The sequence below is a fragment of the Camelus ferus genome, chromosome 9, assembly GCF_009834535.1.
Source record: "Camelus ferus isolate YT-003-E chromosome 9, BCGSAC_Cfer_1.0, whole genome shotgun sequence".
NCBI lineage: Eukaryota > Metazoa > Chordata > Mammalia > Artiodactyla > Camelidae > Camelus > Camelus ferus.
Window position 1 is genome coordinate 57,076,776 of NC_045704.1, and position 24,034 is coordinate 57,100,809.

The 24,034-nt window shown below is 46.4% G+C and overlaps 1 protein-coding gene across 5 annotated transcripts in view; it reads left to right on the plus strand.

Moving 5' to 3' along the window:
- CRISPLD2 (cysteine rich secretory protein LCCL domain containing 2) overlaps nt 1-24,034 on the plus strand; it is a 111,891-nt gene that overhangs the window by 51,467 nt on the left and 36,390 nt on the right. For 3 of the 5 annotated variants that reach the window (XM_032486916.1, XM_032486917.1, XM_032486918.1), the window contains 2 exons: nt 14,460-14,566; nt 21,110-21,755. In XM_032486916.1, coding sequence (XP_032342807.1) covers nt 14,460-14,566; nt 21,110-21,222 — 220 coding nt within the window. In that variant the 3' untranslated portion in view covers nt 21,223-21,755. Of the gene's footprint in view, nt 1-7,874; nt 10,325-14,459; nt 14,567-21,050; nt 21,071-21,109; nt 21,756-24,034 lie in introns of those variants that run through there. The other 2 variants (XM_032486919.1, XM_006190808.3) reach the window with 2 other exon arrangements.

Sequence of the window (24,034 nt, forward strand, 5' to 3'; positions counted from 1 at the left end):
GGTGGGAGGATGGTTCTGTCCTTAATGTCTGCCGGGACCCTGGAGTGGTCACGGTGATCCCAAGTGAGATGTGGACACTGAACATACAGCAACCCATTCACAGCAAACTGCATTCTAGATTTAGGGAATCCTTCGGTCAAACAATCAAAACCTCCTGAACAGAATTCTCAGTACACAGGGTCAAAAGTTGGTTCTGCTTCATGATGGCTTTGGTTTAGCAATAGTACTTTCCTAGAAGAGGATTTCTTGAAAGTTCTGAAAGATGACCATGCAGAATTGTGACAATGTAAGAGGACAGGCACCTTCTCTCTCACACACGTGCCCATGAAGGAGGGGAAGGAAAAGGGTCCAGAAGAGCTTTTAACATTGGGACTGGAGTTTGTCCAAATATTCTCAGTAAGAAGCTGGACATCTTGATGAAAATAAGTTCAGGATGTTTTCTTAGACTAGGAGTATTTTTTAAGACAGATTTCACGATGAGATTGGGAAATATACCAAACAATGACAGATAACATTCTTGGTGACTTGGTTTTAACAAACACAAGGTATATGCAGAGGTAGATGGTGTATATATGGATGGACTCTCATCCAGATAGTAAATTCATTCAGCTAGCATTTACGGGGCTGCTCCTGCCTGCTGGGCACTGCCCTAGGGGCTTGGGCCACAGCAGGAACAGAAGAGACCAAAATCCTCATGCTCAAGGGCTTCCATCTACTTTCCCAGATGGACACTGCAAGCCACATATGGGATTCTAAAGTTTCTAGTAACCACAATAAAAGGGAACAGAAGGGAAAATTTGAAGTATATTTTATTTAATCCATTGTATCAAAAAACTTATTTCAGTTTGGATTAATAGATGGATTATTGGTAAGAAACTTGCATTCTTTTTTCATAAGAGCTGGGAGATCTAGTGTGTACTTTATACGCAGAGCACGTCTCAGTTTGGGTCAGCTGCATTTCAGGCACTTAGTAGCCACTGTGAGCTCTGGGAGTCTCTAGAGTTGCGTGTCTGAAAATATCTCGACATGTCTGAGAACTCTGAGAAGCAGAAACCAGTGAGCTGTTATTTCCAGGTCGAATGAGCTCTGTACTCGCCCCGAAGCTGGCTGGACCAGAGCTGGGCTGGTTTTCTCTGCCGTCGTCCCTCCTCCCGCCCTGCCTCCATTTCCCAGTGCTCTAAGATCTGTACACATGTGGGCTCATATAATCCTCCCAACAGCCCCATGAGACGGGAACTACGGTTATCCTCATTTTAAGGAAAGGGAGGCACAGAGAGGTTAGGCAACTTGCCCGAGGTCACCCAGCAAACAAGTGGCAGAGCTGGGACTTGAACGCCGGCCACCTGCTTCATCATCCATGCTCTTAATCAGCACATGTGATTCTTCACTGCAGACAAGTTGTTGAACTTGGGGCACAGGCCCTTCCCGGAAAGGGTCAGTGTGAGCCTGACAGTGCTAAGGTACACTTGTTGGTAACTTTAAAAATATTTATTAGAAAAGAAATACATACTTACTATTTAAATGATATGTCTAGAGGTTAGAAAAAAAGTCCCTGCAGGCGCCCTATTAACCTCTGCCATGGCTCATTTATAGCTTCTCCAGGCCGTTTTTCCTCTGTGCACGTATGACACACATAAAATCAAAATGGAGATCATGTTATACATACTGCTCTGAAACTTTTTTCCCCCAAAATTATTTTCTATTTTATGAAATAAGATGAGGAGGTTTGACGATTCCTTGGGGTTTGGGCTTTCGTGTGGATAATTCATTCATCACTGGGGTGTACCCACCGTGTGGCAGACGCGTCCTTGTTTTCTTGATGGGAGGATGAGGTTTAAACCTAGTGGGGGTGACAGTGTCCGTAGTCCATGGCTCTGAGCTCCTGATAAACATGCGCCTCTGACCCGGATGCTTTTCCTGGATGAGTTCGTTCACTCTCTGCTGTATCCCTGGGGAGGGGGTACTTTTGTAAACCCTGTTTTACAGATGTGGGAACTAAGGCTCAGAGAAATGGGTTAACCAGTCCATGGTCCCACAGATAAGATCTGAAAGTGTGTCTGTCTGACTCTTGAATTTTTTTGGAAAATCAGTAGAGGGTAAGACTTTGAGAGAATAGGGTTAGAATATTTAAAATATATATATTTTTAAAAATATACATATATACAACACACACACACATATAAATACACATATGTACCTGTATACGTATTTCTGTTTTTTTTAGTGGAGGTACTGGGGATTGAACCCAGGACCTTGTGCATGCTAAGCATGCACTCTACCACTGAGCTACACCCACCCTCATGATATTTCTTTATAATAAAAAAGAAATTGCACATTTAAAAGCCAGAAAAGCAATCAGATGTTCTCTTCTGCCATTGTTTTATCACTGAGTTCCATAAGTTCCGTGTGGTGGGCTCCAGCTGATGGACAGCTCCTCCGTCCCTCCCAGGACAGATACCCTGCACCTGGACTTGCCAGCTGCCTTCTCTCCTTAATCCAGTCTGTGTTGTGTGGTGCTGAATGGGGATCACTTCCTCCCTGAGTAATTCTCACTGGCAGGGGTGAGCCTCCAGGATGCAGCCTTGTTCGTGGCTCCTCCTGGACCTGTAGCCTCCCCCCTCCCAAGGGCTCCCAGCATCTGAGCCCCCGCCACTACGATGTGGGGCTGGCCAGTGTCATCCTCAGGGATGGTGTGGCCACAACCTGTCCATTTAGGAAAATGGTTAGGAAAGCATCCCAGAGCATCAGCACACCTGCGTCCACATTGTAGTGGCACCCAGAACAGGTGTTTGATTTGGGGCAAATCGCGTCACCTCTCAGAGCCTTGGTGCCCTTTCTGTGGGTGGGAAGAACCCTAGAGGTCTTGTGCAGGGGAGGGGGCTGTGAGGGATGGTTGGGTAAGGTAACGTGCAGGACGGAGGCAGCATCTGTGGTACAGTGGTGTGTGTGCCAGAGAGGTGAATGCTGGTGCCGGCGGCAGGGGGAGTGGCTGTGAGCAGGCTGGGGACCACTCACCAGGGCTGAGTGGGTGACACTGCCTGAGGCTACAGACACTCAGCATCTACCAGAGAGCACGTCACATTTCATCAGATACATCAGCCATCCTGTGCACCAAGTCAGCCACGGAGGATGCCCCAGAACCTTCCCAGGCCAGTTCAGGTCCTTTCCCAGTTCTGCAAGGAATTTTTGTACTGATTTTCCCTCCCCCCTCCCTGACTTTCCTCTGTCCCTTCCTTCCTTCCTTCTTTCCTTTCTTTCTTTCCTTATCCCTTTCTTCCTTTCTACCCTACTTTTTACAATAAGATTAAAGAAATGTCAAGAAACAGTGAAAATAATTTCAAGAAATTGCTATCACAGAAAATCCCACACCCAGAAACGACCACTGTAAATGTTCTGGTATGTTTCTGTTCGGATTATTTTTCTGTTTACCCACTAACAACTTACTCCTTATTTTGTTTTGTCTTTTGTTTTTGTTTTACAAAAAAGGATCAAATTGTCTGCTTCATTCTGTAATTTTTTTTTCAGTCAGCAACAGGTTGTGAGTGTCTTTCTAATATTTCTTGTGTCTGATATAGCCGTACTATCATTTCCATGTCCACGCTATCCCATTGTGTGGATAGATCACCATTTCTTGTATTTATTTTTTAAACTGAAGTATAGTTGATTCACAATATTATATAAGTTACAGGTGTACAATATAGTGATTTATAAGTTTTAAAGATTATACTCCACTTATAGTTATTATTAAAATATTGGCAATTTCCCTGTGTTGTACAGTATATCCTTGTAGCTTATTTTGTACCGAAGAGTTTGTACCTCTTAATCCCCTATCCCCATCGCACCCCCTCTCCCTTCCCTCTCCCTACTGGGAACCACTAGTCTGTTTTCAATATCTGTGAGTCTGCTTCTTTTTCATTATATTCACTAGTTTGTTGTACTTTTTATATTCCACGTGTAAGTGATAACATACAGAATTTGTATTTGTACTTGTGTCCCTTAGCATAATGCTCTCCATCTATGTTGTTGCAAATGGCAAAATTTCATTCTTTTTATGGCTAAGTAGTATTCCATTGTGTATAGATACCACATCTTCTTTATCCATTCACCTGTTGATGGACACTTAGGTTGCTTCCATGTCTTGGCAATTGTAAGTAATGCTGGTATGAACACTAGGGTGCATGTATCTTTTCGAATTGGTGTTTTTGTTTTTTTTTGGATATATGTCCAGTTGTGGGATTGCTGGGTCATATGGTAATTCTATCTTTAGTTTTTTGAGGAACCTCCATACTGATTTCCAAAGTGGCTGTACCAATTTACCTTCCCACCAGCAGTGTACAAGGGTTCCCTCTTTCCACACCCTCGATGATATTTGTTCTTCGCATTCTTGTTGATGACAGCCATTCTGACAGGTGTGATACACCATCACATCTTTACCCAGTTCCTTTTTTTTTCTTTTACTGCTTTAAGCAACACAGCAAAGAACATTTTTGCACAAGCCTGTGCATTTTCTCAACAGTTTTCTTGGGTAACTTCCTTTTAGTAGAATAGTCACAGCTGCCAAATTGACCTCTTTCTGTGATGCAGTCTGTTTCTCTCCTGTTTAAACCCTACCCCCCACCCCGTGGGTTTCCACCAAGAAAAGAATAAAGCACCTGCTCCTTACCAGGCAAGGTCAGACCTGATGCCACCCACCCACTTCTCCACCCTCTGGCTCATCCTCCTCCACACCCCAGAAGTGCCCCTCCCTAGCCTTCTCTTTGTCCCTTGGACATCAAGATCATTCGCACCTCAGGGCCTTTGCACCTGCTGGTATCGGACCCTGGACCCTCCCAGCTCCTATATACCCCCAGGCTGCCCCTCATTATTCAGATCTACACACAAATCCCACCTCCCCAAGGAAGCATCCTCCTACTGTTGAGTCTCTAGCCGCCCTCCTCCCCCATCTAATCTGGTTTTGTTAACCCTACATCCCCGACACCCAACCCAACACCCGCAACAGAGGAGGTATCCAGTGAACATGGCTGAATGACAAATTACTGAGTTCAGCTCTTTGTTCAGAACTGGTTGTAGGATTTTTTTAATGTCCTTTATGAAAATTCTCCAATACCTGTTGTGAAAATGGTCCAGAGACGTGGTGTCAATTTAGATTCCTTTCATGTACCAACTGATCCAACAAGAGCATCAGAGGGTAAGATTGTGGAAAAGGAGGTTATTTTGTAATTTATCAAATCATACTTGTTTTTCATCAAACATGCACAACTGTCAACTTTCCTAGCAGAACTGGAGCTTAGTAAAGGTTTGAAGTATGAACAGGAGGGACCCACCTTGCCTGAGGCCATGGAGGGGACCACACCTGGTCATCACACTGTCTGATGTGTTAAGACACACACACCCAGTTAAGTGGGGCCTGCTCTTGCCTTTGCGGTGGGTGGGCTGTTCGATGGGGAGGCTTGGTATGACCAGGCAGGACCTCCAGGAGCTTTAAGGTACTTGTCTGGACAACAGCCTGTGCAGCCCCTTGTCCCTGGGTGGTTTGGGGTCCTATGGATGGGAGGACCCACTGCCCCATCTGTTAGAATTTGCAGTAGTAAATCAGAGACACAGAAGCTGGTAATTTTCCCCAGCGTGGCTTGCCTACCATGTGGAAGAGCCAACTGCTTTGTTGTGGCTCTGGGTGGTTCTCCTAGACTATTCATCTGGGTAGAGAATCCAGGGAAATCTTATAGCCCAGATGCCTGAGGAGGACCCTGGAATCTGAGCTTTCCAGAAACCAGCAGGGCAGCGGGGTAACCCCCACACCCGTGCGTCCACCCTCTCCCTCCACAGAGTCCGTGGGGACCTGCTGGCACAAAGCTGCCTTGGCTGAACACCCTGCTGTGTCTGGGCTCCTAGCCCTCCCCCACAGCCCCCTCTTGCCAAAGTCTCCCATCTGATACACACGTCAAAAGTTCAGTCCCAGGGTAGCCAAACACGTGAAGATGAAAGGGGGAAAACAGGCAGGAATTCCAAGCAGCCTGCCCCAAGGACCGCCCACTCTGCCGAGCAGTCAGTGAGGGCAGGGGCCATCTGTCTCATCTGGCAGTTCCCAAACTGGGTCCCTTTCGCTGGAGGAGGGAATTCTGAAGGAAACTGTTCATAAATCACTGCCGGGCTGTTAGTCTTATGCTAAAACTCATTCATAAGGAGCAAAATGCAAATTAATACTATATCTGGTTAAAAAAAAAAAAACTGCATCAGGATGCCACTCCCTGGCTTAGACTGACTGAGAACAGGAAGCACCGGGCTCAACAGGCTGCCTCATGCCTGGGCGAGAGGAGGTGTCAACCCGGGTAAACCTTATGGAGTGCAAGTTGGCATATCGTCCAAATTACAACTGAATGTATCCTTTGATGGGGTAATTCCGCTCCAGATGCAGACAGTTCCGGGGACCAGGTTATTCTCCGTAGCACTGTTTGCAAAAGCAGAAGATTAGAAACGACTAAATATCCATCTACAGGGACCCAGTTAACTATATCATAATCATTTCATACGATGGAATACTATGCAGTTGAATAAAAAGCATGAAGAAGCTGTTTATGCACAGAAGCTATGACAGTGACTGAAAGAGGGAAGAGAACAAAAGTTGATAAGTATGTGGAGAGGCCGGAGGTCCCTCGTGCATTGTTGGTGGGAATGTAAATGGTCCCTCTGCTTTGGAAAACAGTTTGGCAGTTTTTTAAAACATGAACATATGTTTAAAATACAACCCAGTAATTCCACTCCTAGGTATATACCCTAAAGAATTTGAAAACATATGTTCACACAAAAACTGATACACATGTTTGTAGCAACATTATTTAAAATTGCCAAAAATGGAATCTAAATGTCCATCAACTGAGGAAGGGATAAATGATAGATGATCTATCCCTATAATGGAATATTGCTTGGAAACAAAAGGAATGAAGTTCTGACCATGTGACAATGTGGAGGAACCTCAAAAACATTATGCTAATAACAGAAGCCACTCACGGAAAGCCACACATTGTATGATTCCATCTACGTGAAATGTCCAGAATAGGCAAATCCATAGAAACAGAAATTGCCAGGGGAATTGATTATAAATGAGCATAGAAGATCTTTTGAGGGTGACTGGAATGATCTAAAACTGGATTGTGGAGACGATTGGCTCAACCTAAAAGAATCACTAAAAATCACTGAATTGTACATTTCAAAAGTGTGAATTTCCTGGCATGTTATATCTCAGTGAAGCTTTTTTTTTTTTTTTTTTAAAAAAAAGGCCTTCAGTTAGCTGAAGGAGATATAACTCCTCTCCTGAGAGGGTCGTTTTTACTGGCTGTGTGACCTGACCTTGAAGTCACTTAAATTCTCATTGCCTACAGAATTAGGGACACTGACGGCTCCACCGTGGGAAGGAGGTAAAGGCAATATAGACAATTCTTTGCACAAAGTCTGAGCCCGATTGGTGTGCCCATTCTGGTAACAGCAGTACAGGCATTATTGTTATAATGCCATTCTATTAATTGGTCAAACATATGGCCACTATTTGGGTTGACATGTGGTAGCAAAAACCAGGCGGAAGTCTGGGAAGCCGAGTTCAGTTCATACAGATGGGGTCCAGCAGATCCCGGAGTTAACAGAAATGCCTGAACAACGCTGACCTCGATTCAGACCCAGGCCCACCTGCAGAGGCAGAGGGCTTTGCCAGCTGCTGCCGCCCAGGGCAGGCTCTGATCCCAGCAGCTTCGTAAAGTGTCCTTCAGCCACAGTTCTTCTGCTGCGGGGACACTGGAACAACCAGCCCTCACCCCGCCAGGTCCATGCCTTTATGAGGTCCTCCAGATTTTTCAGTAACAGCCCTCTCCCTTCTTTTTCAGCTTGAGGACTCCCCGGGACGGGAAGGCCTTCCGCATCTTTGCCGTCAGGCAGTGAACTTCCAGGGCAGGGGAGAAGGGGGCGTCTTCAAGAGGGCTTTGGGGTTTCTCTTCTTATTTTTATTTTGTCATTTGGGGGGTGGGCCGGGGATATAGAGAGTCAGGAAACTCCCTTTGAATGGTTTTCAGTGTCACATCCCCCATGCCTCGGTCCCAGTTCCACCCAGTGGATAAGCGGAGTCCTTGGGATCCTGAGCAGACAGCTGGCAACCATCCCACTGGGGGTGTCCACCAGGAGACACGCTCTGCATGCATCACCTGAGGCGTCCCTCCCCACATATCCTTTTGTGGGTCGGGGAGAGGATTCCAAACCCGTGGAGACAGTAAAGGACTTGGAGCTCACACTGTGAGGCATTCGGGGGCATGAGAAGAGGTGAACTGAAAATACTCAGGTGGAGTTTCGAGAATGGAGTAGAAGGTAGCTATTTAAAACATTAAAAAATACAATCCGTCCCTACCAATGGAGAAAAATGGGTTTAATGTTTGCTGGTCAGACAAATGGGCCGGAACAAGGGGGCTCTGCCCTGGCACCTGTCCTGCTCCCATTCTGCGTGCAGGCTGGTTCTCTAACACAGCAGTGCTGGTTTATTTAGAGTTCAACAGTAACTCTAGAGGTGTATCTTGTCTTAGTCCTTCCCTTCGTCCACGTGGCCCGTCTGTTTGCTGCCGTGACCTTTGGTCTCATTGAGGACTAAGGAACCAGGACCCTTCCTCCCCTCCACTTCCTGTGGCTCACGCCTCGCCCAGACTAATTTACATCTCTCACCAGGGTCTTTGCTTGGCAAGCAATTCTGTTTGAAGCCCACTTTTATTTTTAAACTCCTCATCTCTGTTGATTCCACTGAGATGTCTAAGAATGGCCAAAGAAGGGCTGTTTTGTTGCTGCTTAAAAAAAAAAGGCAATTAATTGTGCTGATTTCCCCAGCCATCGGGTGACCTGTTTTTTAGCAATGGGAGGAATGGATTCATTCCTTTCTACATTCCTCGCCGAGGTTAGCAGCTCTGGGAAGAGGAACAGCCTGTGGTTATGAAACCGTCCTGCGGCGTAATAACAACAAGAGATGGTGACACACTAGAAGGATTTCTCTTCCTGTTTTTGTGGAACTGCTCTTGCCAAATGTTCCCGAGGCTCCGAGGAGTGCGGTGCTCCCTGGCTCCCATCAGTGTATATAAAACTTCTTCCTAAGCCTAGACTCAAAACCCACAGTGAAACAAAATACCCTTTTGTAAATAGCATTTCTTTGCAGAAGGTAAAATTCTACCCTCTACCACCAGGCTAACCAATATATTATTACTTTTGTGAATGCCGGTTTCAAATTTGATTTCACCCTCCATCAAAATATTTCGAAGGTGAAAAAACTAGCAGAAAGTGAAAAGATAGTCTGGACAAGGAACTCTACCTGGAGGATGAAGTTGGTGGGATGTTTGAGTGCGTTGCTCATTAGTGCAGAAATGAAGGTAATTAGCTTTCCCCTATTTAGGGAGTTTGTAAAAGCAGCGAACCCCCTTGTTTGACAAAACTGAAATTAGCAGGACTGTGTTTTTGCTGTGTGCACTGTGGGCTTCTAATTCACAAGCACTGACTGTTCAACTCCAAATGTCAGAGCGGAAGAATTTGGTCAGCCTGTCTGATACTGTGTCTAGCTCCCGCCAAAGATCTGAGTCCTTGGAAACTTCTGAGTGCTAGATATTGTGCTGTTGGACTTCTGCTGGTCACCAGCCTTTTGTGGCCGTGGCCACGTCCAGACTGCAAGGTTGGGGTTTTAGAATTAGTGATGATCCAGGGGAATTTCAGTGAGTCTGCTTTTGAAGCATCCTTCCGGAGGGAGAATATGCAACTTCTGATATGAGTCGACCCTATCATTTGAAGATAAAACTGGGTGCCTCATTAACCAGCCCATTTGATGGGCTAGAAACTCCTCACCCAGAGCCAGACCTTGCTGTCTTTTTCACCCTCACAAACATTTTGGAACTGGGATCCTTTTTCCTCCAAAAGTGGACACAGGGCTACAAAGCATAAGCCCTTGTCATCAGAGACCACCTCTAATTTGGTGTGTTTTATAGGACCCATCGTGTAATCAACACTTCACCCATAAAAAGATGATAAATCAAAGAACAACCACAACAAAAATAATAAATCAGGCCAACAGTATTACTGGGCCCCCAAATGGAAAGTTTCTTTTCCCTTCCGATTTTTGCCCCATTGTGTTCTGATTTATCATACTGTCTGTAGGCTCACTCAGCCCGCAGCTTACGTGTGTGCTTTTTTCTATGAAAAATGATGTATTTTACTACTTCCTGTGTACAAAAGTTTATTGTAAAGTTTTCGTGTGCTTCGCATGAACAGGGACCACGTTGCTGTTGTTTCAATAAAACTGGTTTGATTTCTAAAATGTCTCTGTGACGTATCTTTTATGGACAGATGGGAACCGCTTGTGGAATAAAAATGTTTAAAACCTCCTTGCAGGCTCGTAGTTATTTGGCTTACGCCACTCCTCCCAGGAACAAGGCGCACAGGCACGGAGGTGCTCATGGGTTTGGAGAGCCTCTCGGAGACCTCCACCTTGTATCAGAGATCAGAGCTGTCCCTTAAAGTGTGTGAATCACGTGGGGGCAGAGGACTTACTGAAATGCAGATTCTGATCCAGCAGATCAGGGATGGGGCCTGAGAGTCTACATTTTTCAGGAGCTCCCTGTGATGTTAATGACGCCGGCCCCCTGAATCATTCTCTGAGTAGTGAGTGTGACAGGCTCAACTTCGTTCTGTCACCATCACAGTCAGCTTAGACTGCTGTGACAAAACACCACAGACCGGGGTGGGGGGGCTTAAACCACAGAGATGTGTTTCCTCATAGCTCTGGAGGCTAGAAGTCCAAGATCAAGGGCTGCAGTGCTGGTTTCTCCTGCGGCCTGTCTCTGTGGCTTGCAGATGACTGCCTTCTCACTGAGTTCCCTCCTCTGTTGAGCATCTCTGGTGTCTCTTCCTTGTCTTATAAGGACACAGGTCCTCTAGGGTTAGGGCCCCACCCTTTCGACTCCATTTAAACTTGATTATCTCCTTAAAAGGCTCCATCTCCAAATACAGTCAGCTTGAGATTAGGACTGTAACATATTAATTTGGGAGGGGGGGGACCCAATTCAGTCCATAACAGACACCTTACCAGGAGTCAGCCCCTTTTTGTCTGAGTGAGTCCGGTGTCCCCGTGTGTTCCAAGCTCTTACCACCCACGAGCGATTTCAGGGGTGCCTGGCTGACTTTTCCATCTCACCATCCACGTTCTGCCAGTTGATTTCCCAGTCCTGTGTATGACAAGTGCTGCTCACTTTCACAGTGACACGGTCGGCTTTCCTTTTTAACAAATATACTTAAGGCTTTTACAATGTTGATTTTAAAATATTACATAAGCAATCCTAATTTTTTACACCAAACCAAAAGCTGTCTGAGATTACCACTTAAAGAATCTTTTAGACTCTTAAAAAAGATAAATTTGGTGCCAAAGCCCCAGGTTTTGAAAACCTTGTGCCATTCCTTTTCCTCTTTCATCTTGGCCAACTAAACTGGTAGCAGCCTTCGTCCAAGAACCAGGGAGACAAACCATTAAACCAGTTCTTCTGTCAGTGCCTGGTCTGGCTCCAAGGTGGGCAGAAGGCCTCCCTGTGGGCCCTGGCTGCCACCACGCTGGACAGGGATGGGCTGGCTTGTCAGCAAGTAGACTCCTTGCTCAGTTGCTCTTACCTTCTTATACCAGTCGTGGCTGTCGTCCCCAAGGATGTTTCCTCTCCATCCCACTGTCACCAGCCTAAGCCCACTGACCCCTGCCTGACCCAGGAAGGTGGCAAAGGAACTCACTGGTGCCAAGTGCCTAGGATGTACCAGGACAGGCTGGGCACCAAGGCTGCCTCATCAAATAAGCATCTCCTTCAATGACATGCTAATTCAATATATTTGGCAAATATAATTCAAAAACTCCTTTGGTCTTTGTCAAAATGTCAGTTAGGAATGCATTTGGCTGCAGGTAACGGAGACCCAGCCACAGTGGAAGGTAGGAGGTCCCGGGATGCAGGAAGGTGACCGGTTTCCTTCCCACTTCCTGCTCTGTCAGCCTCAGCATATGGTATGTGTCCTCATGGTTGAAAGAAGACTGCTTCACCTCCTGCATATCGTAGCTGTTCTGGGAAGGAAGAGACATTGTGAGGGGCAGAAGCCATATGACAGTTGATGGCGCCCTTTTTATCCCAGATATTGTATTCTTCAATTCTAGAATGTCCAGTTGGTCCTTTGCCTAATTTTCTAGTACTCTGTGAAATCTCTCATTTTTTCATTTATCTTGAAGATACTTCTCCTTATGACTTCAGTAGAGATTTAGATCCGCTAGTCCCTGTATCTGGGCCAGTCACCATTGATTGTCTTTTCTCTTGAAGAGGGGTTGGCAAATTTTTCCTTAAAGGACCCAATCAGTAAAAATTTTAGGGTTGCGAGCCATAGCATCTCTGTCACAGTGACTTAACTTTGCGGTTGTAGTGTGAAACCACAGACACTAAGTGGATAACCTTGACTGTGTTTGAATAAAACTTCATTTTAAAAAGAAACTGGCCAGCCCATGGGCTGTAGTTTGCTGAGGTCTTCTCTTGAGTATGGACACATGTTTTGTTTGTTTGTTTCTTTGTATGTCTAGTAAATTTAGATTATATCTTGGACATTGTGCATAAGGCATCCTGGAGGTTCTAGGTTGTTATATATTGTTTGAGCAGGAAATTAACATCTGGACTCAAGCTCCACTCCACCGCAGTGGCCTGCAGCTGAAATCACTCTTGGTTCTGGTGGCCTTTGCTGGGCTACTTGGTGTTTGCTCTGTGTATGCATGGTTCAGGGGTCAGCCAGAGACTTGTGCAGAGCTTATACCCAGGATTTGGTATCCCCCTTCTGCATCTCTGTCCTTTCTGGAGTTTCCCTCTCACTTTCCAGCTGCTGCATCCTCTGGTTCTTCAAGACTGCAGGCTCCTATTAGAATTTTAGCCATCCCTATATGATGCTGACCAGGACTGTCTTCAGGCAAAAGTTGAAAAACCTTGAAGCCTCACCCAGTGCAGTCCCCTTCCTCCAAATGCGGATTCCCATGCTGTTTCCGCCTGCCTTTGCTTCTCTCAGTAACTACTGGGGAGTTGTATTTCATGTTTCGCCTGGAGTTTATGGTTGCCATGTGTAGAATGGTTGGTCTGATTGTACCTACTCTGCCATCCCTGGAAACAGAACACCTGAGTCTGTGACTTAACCAGAAAAACAATGGAAGACTAGCTTTCCCAGAAATATCAGCCAGTAAAGTTCCACTGACATCTTGTTGGTCAGAATTGGGTCCCACAGTCACTCCTAGCTGCAAGGGAGTTTGAAGAGATGCGTGTTTTACCCTGAGCACATCGCAGATCCAACTGTAAAGGTGGTGCATGAGGAAGAATGGGGAAGGGACCTTGGGTAGGTAGGTGGTAGCTTACCTGTCTAGACCCCAGGTGTAGTCTCCCAGAACTGCTGTAACAAGTGACCACAAATCCAGTGACTTAAACAGCAGAAATGTATTCTCTCACGGTCTGAAGGCTGGAAGTCTGAAACCAAGGTGTGGGCAGGGCCACTCTCCTTCTGAAGACTCCAGGGGAGGGTCCTTCCTGCCTTTTCCAGCTTCGGGGAGCTCCACACATTCCTTAGATTGTGACCACATCACTCCAGTCTCTGCCCCAGCTTCACATGGTGGCCGTCTCCCTGAGTCTTTTCCTCTTCTTATAAGGACATCAGTCATTAGATTTAGGACAGTTTCATCCAATTTCATTCATTCAATCCAGGACAATTTCATCTCAAGATCCTTAACTAATTACCTTTGCAAAGACCCTATTTCAAAATAAGGTCATATTCTGAGGTTCCAGGAAGACATGTATTTGGCGTGGGGTGGGGGTTACTGTTCAGCCCAATCTAACAAGTAGACACCAGTTCTGCAGGCTGAGCCATGGTAGCCTCACATCTCATCCATGTGACACTCATCTCCCTGGATACTGAGCTTGGCGGACTTGCCACCATTCAGTCTTCCGGGTCTTTGCTTCTGTCTCTCCAAAATTCATCCCCGCTGGGGCAGTGCTCTGGGAATTGGTGAGAGAAGTGGCTTCAGTCTCCAGCCTGTGCTCACCCCTATGTTCCTTTTTCAGCCCCTCATAGTTTGAACCTTTGAAATCTTCCCAGTAGGACACTCCTGAGAAGCAGGAAAAGAACCTGGAGCCAGCAGACCTGGGTTCAAATCCCAACTCTACTGCTTATGATCTGTGAAACCTTGGACGGGTTATTCAGCCTTTCTGTGCCTCAGTTTCCCTATATATAAAGTGGAGATAATAATAGTGGTTACTTTGTACAGTTGTTAGGAGGCTCAAACAAGTTTTTTTTTTAAGCATTTGGAAGCCTGGCACAGAATAAATGCTATATATGTGTTAAGTGGTATACCATTATTTTAACAAACGTATTGTACACTCCTGGGATTTTTTTCCCTCTAGAGCCCCCCACCCCTCCCTGGGCCTCCAGACAGCAGCCCCTTGCTGTTCTGGTTTCTACCTTGAGGAAGACAAGGAAGAAAGGCCACAGCAGAGCAGCAGAAACAAAGGTGAGTTTTTGCTTTTGACTTTCTAGACAGACTTTTTGTTCTTTAACTCTTTATTTTGACATCATTTCAGACTTGCTGAAAAGTCACAAGAATACTATAAGGAATTCCCCTCTACCCTTCATTCTGTTGTGCCAAGACGTGAACATTCACTGTGCTTACCTGATCATTTTCTTTCCCTCTTTTCTTTTCTGAATTACTTAAGGGGGAGTTGCAGACATGAGACCACTTTATCTCTAAATATTTTAGTGTGTATTTCCTAAGAACAAGGACATCGTCTTCCGAGGAAGGAGACATTTTCTTACATAACCCTGGTATCATTATCTGAACCAGGAAATTAATGTGGATGCTTTAAACGATCTAATCTATAGACCTTATTCAGATTTTGCCAGTTGTCCCTGAAATGTCCATTACGGCAAAAGAAAATCTCAGATTGTGAATCACATTCAATGTTCATGTCTCATTAGTGTTCTTGCATAGGGACAAACTCCTCATTTTATCTTTTCTTTTTATCACGTTGACGTTTTTTTAAAGATTACTGACCAAGTATTTTGTGGAATGTCCCTCAAATCAAGTTAGTCGTGTGTTTCTTCCGTATGAAATTCAGGTGACACATTTTTGGAAGGAATCTCACAAAAGTGACATTGCGTCCTTCTCAGTGCCTCATACCAGGGGATACCTGTCTATTTGCTGTGTTGCTGTAATGTCAATTTGATCACTTGCTTAAGGTGATATCTGCCAGATTACTCTGCTGTGAAGTTCCCGTACTTTTTGGTAATAAATAATTATCTTGTGGAGAGATATATTGAGACTTTGTAAATATCTTATTCCCTGCAAAACCTTCACTCACTAGTTTTAGCCTCTAGTGATGATTCTTGCCTGAAACAAGTATTTTATGATGGTTGTCAAATGGTAACTTTTCTAATTATGCTATGCCTTCCACATTTACTAATTGGCACTTCTCCCTTATTTGTTTATTCACACATACACTATATTTTATAAATATGTTACATATCTATTACACAAGTTAGATACAAATATATATGTATGTATATTGTTACAGACTCATTAATTCTTACTTTATGCAGTGGATTACAATGCTTTTTTTATTTTGATGCTCAAATCATCCCAGATTTGAGTAGCAGGGGCCCCTTCCAGCTGGCTTTGTGTCCTTTTGACACAGCCCCATCAGTTTTGGCTCAGTTTTCTGGCACAAGAAGGTGTTCCTGGCTCGTCTTGTACTTAATTTGCCCCAGTCCTGGAATCAGCCATTTCTCCAAGGAACCCTACTTCCTTTTAGTGGAGACTGTATCTCAATTGACACATGAAGTGCTCCAGTTGAGAAAATAGGTTGAGGAAAAGGATGCTCATATCTCAAAAGCCAAATCTCATGGACCACACAACAGGTTTCGGGAGAATCTGGTTCTTCACCCTGCCCAGCCTCTCCACATAGTGGGAGAGCAGAATCCTAACACCAGGTGCTGGCGATGCTCCAAGGGGCTCCCCAACCCCTTAAGACTGAGCCCCCCTCCTGTGGTAGAAGCTTGGAGTAGCTCCCAGAATCCCTTGCAGTTAGGGTATGCACATGGGACGTGTTTCTATGACTTCAAATTGGGAGCCCCTGATGCAAGGAAACTGGTGTCCAGAGACTTTTCTCAGGGGAGCAGTGGGGCTTCAGGGACAGCAGGTAAGGGTGCCAGATTTAGACAAAATGAAATAGTAACATTAAAATGAACCTACTTTTACTAAAATATTATTGTTTATCTGCAATTCAAAGTGAACTGGGTCTCCTGTGTTTTATCTGGCAAGCCTGAGGGACTAACAGAAGAGTCTGGACTCCCATTCCAGCAGGCTGTAGAGCTCAGGCACCCAGTAGGTAGGTCCCTTCAGATCTGTGGTGTGATCTTGGGTGTCAGTTCTGGCTATAGAACCCTCCCACCTGGTCTTCCAGCCCTCCTTAAGATTCTGTGGGATCCATAATATTCTTGTAACAAGTCCCTTTTCTGCTTAAATAAGGCGGTGATGAGAAGGGCCGCCTGTGCCTGCTTCTCATTGTGCTGAAGTCAGGTGGGGACAAAGGGAGGAAACCCCCAGATCAGTTCTGGGAAACTGGAGAACGGAAGGGACTTGTTCCCCACTTCCTTCCAGAGCTTTCAGAATTCCCTAGCCTGTAGACTTGAAGGCAGCCACCCACCCATCAATCCATCATCCATCATCTACCATCCACCCATCCACCCACCCATCATCCATCTATCCATCCATCTGACATTATTGAGCACCTACTGTGTGGTTGTCACTGTCTGAGTTCTAGAGACACCACAAATGAAAAAAACAACTGACACAAATGTATCTGCTCCCACAAGGAACTTACATTTGCATGATGGAAGGCAGGCATTAAACAAAAGAGCTAGTTACACACATTGTATGTCAGGCGGTAAGAGGTGCTATCAGGATAAAAGAACCAGGAAGGGGGCGGGGAGTGCCGGGGCAGGGAGTGTGAGGCAGGGACTGTTGGTATTTTGCATGCGTAGTCAGAGAAGGTGCGATCAGGTCACTGAGAAGGTGACATTTGAAAAGGGGAAGATGGAGTTGAGGGAGGAGCCAGGTGGGTATCAGAGGGAGGAGAGTTCCAGGTGACAGAAGCAGCGACCCCCAAGGTGCTGTGGTGGGAGACTGACTGGTGCAAGGGACCCCACGAAGGCCCTAGGGAGGAAGGGCATGGGCAGGGGGAGAGGAGGGCTGAGGGCAGACCGAGGACAGCCATCAGGCCGCGGGAAGGATTTGGGCTTCGATTCCAGGGACATGGGAGCCGTGGTTGGTTCTGAGCCAAGGAGGAATGGGTTCTCATTCCCTTTTTAAAGGCTATTAGATGCCACCTCAGGGAGAAGCAGGGGAGGAGGGTCTTCTGAAGGAATTGATTTAAACTTGAAATAACAAGGAAAACCAAGATGCTTTTCCTTGAATGACTGGCTTTATTCTACCAAGTTCGTTAGACATGGGGAGGTGGGGCAAGACTTGAGATCTGAAGGTCAGTTTCCTCATAGGAAAATGAAGTTGCATCTTTTCTTGTGGCTGGAAAATTCACAGCGCCTCACTCGGGTCCTCTTATTTATTCCTCGCCACAGCCCCACAACACCCCCATTTACAGATGAGGAAACTGAGGCCCAGCATGGCTAAGCACTTGCCCAGGCCCCTGGCCATAGATCCCTCCCCAGGCCTGTCTGCCCCCGAGATTTCTCCCAGCTCGGCCTCCGTCGCCAAGCTTCCTTCCAGCCCAAGTCGCCTCTGGCTTGCCTTTGAGCTCTGTGGGACTTCAAAAATCAGGACGGAAATTACCAAAAACCCAGCCTGCCCTTCCGTCTGCTTGCAGGGCCCCACCCTTCCAGCTCGGGCTGGAAACACCAGCTCTGGCCCAAAGGTCCACTGAGACAGAGTATCTGCTGTTGGGCGTGGACATGTGCTAACTTGGTTTTGCCCCCAAAATAAGATGGCCTTGTCGTGCAGGGGTGTGTGTGGACACAAAGGGCAGGGACAGCTCGAATGTCCCAGAGAGGCCTGTCTTCCTTCTCTAGCTGGCCTGGTGGCACAGGCCCGGAGCTGGTGTGAGGATGGAGAAGTACCTTCCCTGGCTCTCAAGCCCGCTGGGATGACCTGCCCACTTCCGGACGAGGTTGGCAGAGCCATGAGACGTCTGATCCCAAATGGAAAATTGAAACCACTCTCCTCCGTCACTACAGCCATTTGTCACTAGATGAGGGTGCATATAAACAGCTTAATTCAAACCATACTGCCACCCTTCTCCCCTCCATCCTTTCCCTAGCCTCCCCCTAGCTCGCTTCAGGAAGGTAACACAGTGCGCTGTCAGCATGAAGGGCCCCATTGCTACATCTTACTGAGCTGAGCCAGCTAAGATGCTCTCTTGTCTTCACGACGACCCTATGACATAACAACTATTGTTATGCCCACTTGTCAGATGAGGAAACTGAGGCTTGAGTTCCATCATTTGGCCAAGGTGATGAAGCCAAGAAGCAGAAGCAAATTCTGGCCAAACCTTCCCTTAGACCCAGCTGTCCCTTTGTGAGCCTGGCCACCACACCAGGACATACAACCCCCCTTGCACAGAACCCATATACACAGCGAGAACCCAAAAACTTACACTGGATCCTAGCTGCACTCCACTTGCTGAGTGTAGTTGGTCTTTTTTTAAAATAGTTTTGTTGTTGTTGTTGTTGTTGTTTTGGAGGGGGGGAGGTAATTAGGTTTGTTTGTTTGTTTATTTAACGGAGGTCCTGGAGATCGAACCCATGACCTCATGCACGCTAACTAAGCGAGCATCCTACCACTAAGCTATCCCCTCCCCTCTGTAGTCGGTCTTTGTATTCCTTCTCTGAGCCCCAGAAGGAGACCTGCCTGCCTCGGCGACTTGTCTCCCAGCTGATAGGTGCCTGAGCTGGTCTTCATCCCAAGACAGTGTGACCACTATGAGATTCACTTCTCTCACCGTCTCGAAAATCTCTTTTACATCCCCTGTATCATCAGACAAGGGAGAGGATAACTGAAGTATGAGGAGCCCTCGGGTTAGAGCCCTAGTGTGGCCCCCTTCTAGCTGTGTGACCTTAGGCAAATTCCTTAACCTCTCTGTGCTTCCATTTCCTTATCTGTACAGGAGGCATAATAATAGTACCTATCCCATAAAGTGGTTATGAAGAGTCAATGAGATAGTGTGTGTGAAGTGTTTAAAACAACACCTGCGCTATTTTAAAAAGGCTGATTAATATATAATAACAAAGCCTTACAAATGTGCCTGCTAATATCACAATAATACGTGATTAATTATAAAGAGCTGAGCAACGACAGGTGCTCACACCAGGAACACTTGAGTGAAGGAATGAGTGGATGAACGAACATGAAATTAACCAGCCCAACCCTGGAGAAGCCCTTGCCAGCCTGGTCCCGTTTTACAGTTTCAGGAGCCCCAGGCTGCAGGTCAGGATTGTACATGGTTGGAAACTAAGCCCACTTGGGTCGAAGGGAGAGAAGTGTGATTTCCCTGATCAGGAAACCCACGAGCTGGAGCCGCAGGCAACCCCCTCTGCACTTTCCCAGCCCTGTGAGAAGAGGATTTGTTTCTGCAAGGCCTTCTTCCCCTTGTTTACCCTGCCCACCTCGTTCAATTGTTTCTGCTAAAGTAGGGAAGAAAGTAAATGGGGATATTTCTCCTGGTGAGTTGTTGTGAAGTGTGACCAATCATTTTCCAGCTGGATCCTCAGAAGGCAGCTGACAAGAGTGTGGGAGGCCAGTAGCCTCAGGTGACAGTTTAAATGTCCTTCCTGCCTGATGACTCCCTTACTTGGTGTTCTGGGCTTAGGAAATGAGCGGAGAAAAGGAGCTCTTGTGCTTCCTCCTGTGTGTGTGTGTGTGCGCGCCCATTTGTGTGTGAGTGTGTAAAGGGAGAGCCCAGAGGAAAGGAACAGGGGGAGCATGAATACTTTCATGTGACTGAGCCACTGTACCCAGAAGTAGTGGGATGCATGCTGCATCTTTAAATTGTGTGATTGAACCCAGACAACCACTGTATTCCAAAAATGCTCCGTTTTACATGTGCCAGGTGCTGTTCTCAGCTCTTTACAAATATTAACTTATTAATCCTCATAACAGCCTCGTGAGGCAGCTACCAGTATTATCCCTATTTCACAGAGGGGGAAACTGTGGCACAGAGAGGGTAGCTGACTTATCCAAGGTCACACAGGCTGGAAGGAGCAGAGCTGGGATTCAAGCTCAAGAAGTCAGGTCAGACTGCCTGCTCCTGACTGCTAGGCCATGCATGCCACCCTTAAAGGCACCCTGACCCAGGTCGGTCACAGCCACACTTTGGGACCACATGACATGAGCAGAAAAGAGACAGGGCATCAGTTTCACAACACGTAATTCTCCAAACTTGGCTCAGAATGGCTTTTGGAGTATTTTTATATTAAGCTATGTAAATTGTTGTTTTAGACATAATGTTATCACATGCTTAACAGATTACAGTATAACTTTTAAATGAACTGGGAAACCAAAAAATCCGTGTGATTTACTGCAATATTCACTTTATTGTGGTGGTCTGGAATCGAGCCTGCAATCGAGCCTTAGGTCTGCCTGTAGTCTATCCTGGTAAGATGTTAACTTTCCTGATTGGATCATCTTATTGTATTTATGGAATAGAAGGGCATATCCTTAAGAAATACACACCAAAGGGATTAAAGGGGCTGATGTCTGCAACTTATGTGTATATGATGTTTTACATGAAAACATATGTAGAGAAAGAATGAGGCAAAATGTAAATGCTATTGAATCTGGGTGAAGAGTACACGGGAACCCCTTGTATTATTCCAACTTTTCTGTTGAAATTATGCCAAAATAGAAAGTTACAGAAAATAATAACGAAAAAATGTTAAGTAGCACCAAATCTGTGATGTCACAGTGCAGCCTGGCATCTCTCTTTCAGATTGATGGTGTCCTTTAACACCAACACTTAAACACACCTGTGCCCTCTCTGTCCCCCAGTGGATGCTGGAGATCATCACGCTCTGGTGGGCTGCCCACTGCTTTTGGACATCCTCCGCTCCTCCTCCCAGCTCCAGAGACGACAGAAGCACCCCCTGTGTGCCAGGCACTGAAGCGGACCCTGGTGGCCCAAGGGTCAATGAGACAGGCCCCACCCCTGCCTTCAGGGAAGCAACAGACACAGGAATTACAAAGGTCAGGAGGGTCCAAGAAGAGGTGCTACGGGAACCCACCAGTCTGGAGCCAGATGGGAAGGGGAAGGTTTCCAGGTAGAAATAGTTTATGCCAGGGCCCAAAGGACAAGAAGAAAAGCCAGAGGAGAAGGGAAAGGGGGCAAAATGTTTTCCAGCAAATCTGAGTTAGGTACCACGAGCTCATTTTATAGGCGGGAAAACTGAGGCTCCATGTGTGTAATTAACTTGCCTGTGGTCCCGTGGCTAGGATGTGGTGGCCTCGGGATCCACACTGGAGCACTGCCACCCCATCCTGTAAGACAGAAGGGTGACATCTACAGGGAGACTGGAACCCACAAGGGCCTGTGGGAAAATCGGACCTGAGGTCCCCACTCAACCTGTTCTCTCTTCTATCTGCTGGAGCTGCCAGGATGTCCAGGGAGCAGGGGAGCCCCTCAGGGAACAATGATCAGGTAAGGAATCTGCGTGCGGGTCAGGCCCAGCTTTGCTACGTAGAAGCCCTGACATCTTGAGTCTCAGACTCCATCTTCTTGTCTCTAAAGGACAGACGCTAACCATGCCAGCAACACTGGCTCAGGGCTGGGCAAACTTTAGAATGATGACGGCAATGTTGATCAGAATGACGATCGTTTTGAGGCTGAAACACTTCATTCTCTCCATTAGTGGCCCAGGTGCTAAGGAACTGGGTCCAAATCTTACTCTTTAGCCAGCTCCTTTCCTTCCAGACTGTGTTGGTTTGTTTTTCCCCTTGTTACTTTGCCAAAAGCAAGAGTAACAAACCCCACCACCTGCCACATCTTAAGAGAATTATTATTTTAACCAAAAGGACACTAATTGTATCAGGAAAACCCTAAGGTGTTGGCAGAGATGGGTCCCATCTCGGGGTGACCTCAGACTGTACATTTTACACCACAGTGACCTCTTCCTGTCTCATTTCTGCATTGGCCCCAGGGGCTCAGTGACCTAACCCCAAAGTATGGTCAAGGAGAGAGAGTGTAGAGGTTTCACCTAGGAAAATTCCAACAGTTTCTTTGTTCGAGGTGGATCTGTGGCCTCAGCTCACCTGGGCAGCTGCCTTTCAAAATGGCCTCAGGCAGCTCCCTCATTGATAAAGGCACTCAGTGATTGGTGTAGTCACAGGACAATTACATCTCCTGACTCCAGGAGAGAGGACATCCTGGATGGAGGCTGTCCCTTGTACCCCCGGGAGGCAAGGATGCAGATAACCTAACAGGATTTTCAGGAACCACTGTCTCTAGTCTCCACTTTTTGCTGAGCTATTTCCCCAGAAATTCTATAGACTAAGAACCAGATTTCTCCCCTGGAAAAGGAAACTGGAGTGACCATGCCATCCTTAGCATTTAAGATGGTGATGCCAGAATTTTGTGGGTGTGCAGAGATGCACCATGCTGGTTGATCATATAGCCTGCCTTCAAGCAAGAGGGCAAGAATTCAGAAGACACGATGTGAATTGTGAGGCTCCAATGCTCTGTTTATGGGTGGTGTTCATTCATCCACAAATGCATTTTCAGAGCGTCTGCTCTTGGCTAAGCATCACTGATAGAGGCGCCAAGATTCAGGGAGGTGGGGTGGTGGGCCCACTAATACCTGCGAGAATGGCAATCAGGTGTGTGGTGCCGTGAAGTTGGGACATTCGTGTGTGCAGTCAGGCCTCCTAGAGAAGGAATCTGGTCTTTATCCTAGGAGCAGTGGGCTACAGCCATTGAGGTTTGAATCAGGGGGTGAAGTGATCAGATTTGCGTTTTGAAATCGCATTTTGGCAACAATGTGGAGAATGGATTGTTGGAGTTCAGAGTGGGAGCCAGGGAACCTAGGGGGAGGCCATCATCTGGCCCTGGTGAGAGGCCTGCAGTCAATTATTTCTAAAGCACTTCCCTCTACCTCTGGGCGCCGTGGCTGAGGGGATGGAGAGCGGTGGGTGGGTTGAGAGATACTGAGGGGGCAACACAGACAGGACTTGTGGGTTCACAGGTTTGGGGCAAGACGGAGGAGGCAGGGTTGCAGTTGCCTCCAGGTGTCAGGCTCAGAGAAACAGGACCAGGTGGTGTCTGCCTGGCCAGGTGACTCAGGTTGGGGTGGGAGGGGGACAGAAAAATCTTTGTCATCATCAGTTAAAAAAACACGAAATATAATCTGCAGTACAAGATTATCCTTGTTTTAAAATGTACAGAAAAAAGACTGAAAGGAAATTCACCAAAAATCAACAGAGGTTCTCTCTGAACAGGGGATTCTCCTCTTTCTACTTCCCTCCATTTCCCAAATGATCGTTGCTGATTGTGTACTAATACAATAACTAGGGGACACCACATGTGAAAATCTATGTGTGTTTGATCAATTATAGGACAGTCCATGCCCCTGATAGAGGTAGTTTTTCAGTATTTTCCTGAGTAAGTCTGGCTGCTCAGAGCAGGGAGAGGGAAGTTCTGGCGCTGGGGCTCGATGGTTTAACCTCACCCATTTCCACCAGGATCTGCCAGCCAGGCTCAGCCCTCACCATCTCTGGAGATTTTTGCTCCATTTTTTAAATTCACATTTGTCTATTATGTTTTGAATGCTAAAGTTTCACTGTCTCTCTCTCTGTTTTAATTTCAATGTTACATTTTCGCCCTTTCTCCCAAAGAAACGTGCAAAACAAATCACAGCTTGATGTGATTGACATCTTCCTGTAACACTTGGGCCTTTCAAAAAATGAGGCATTCTTATCCCTGGC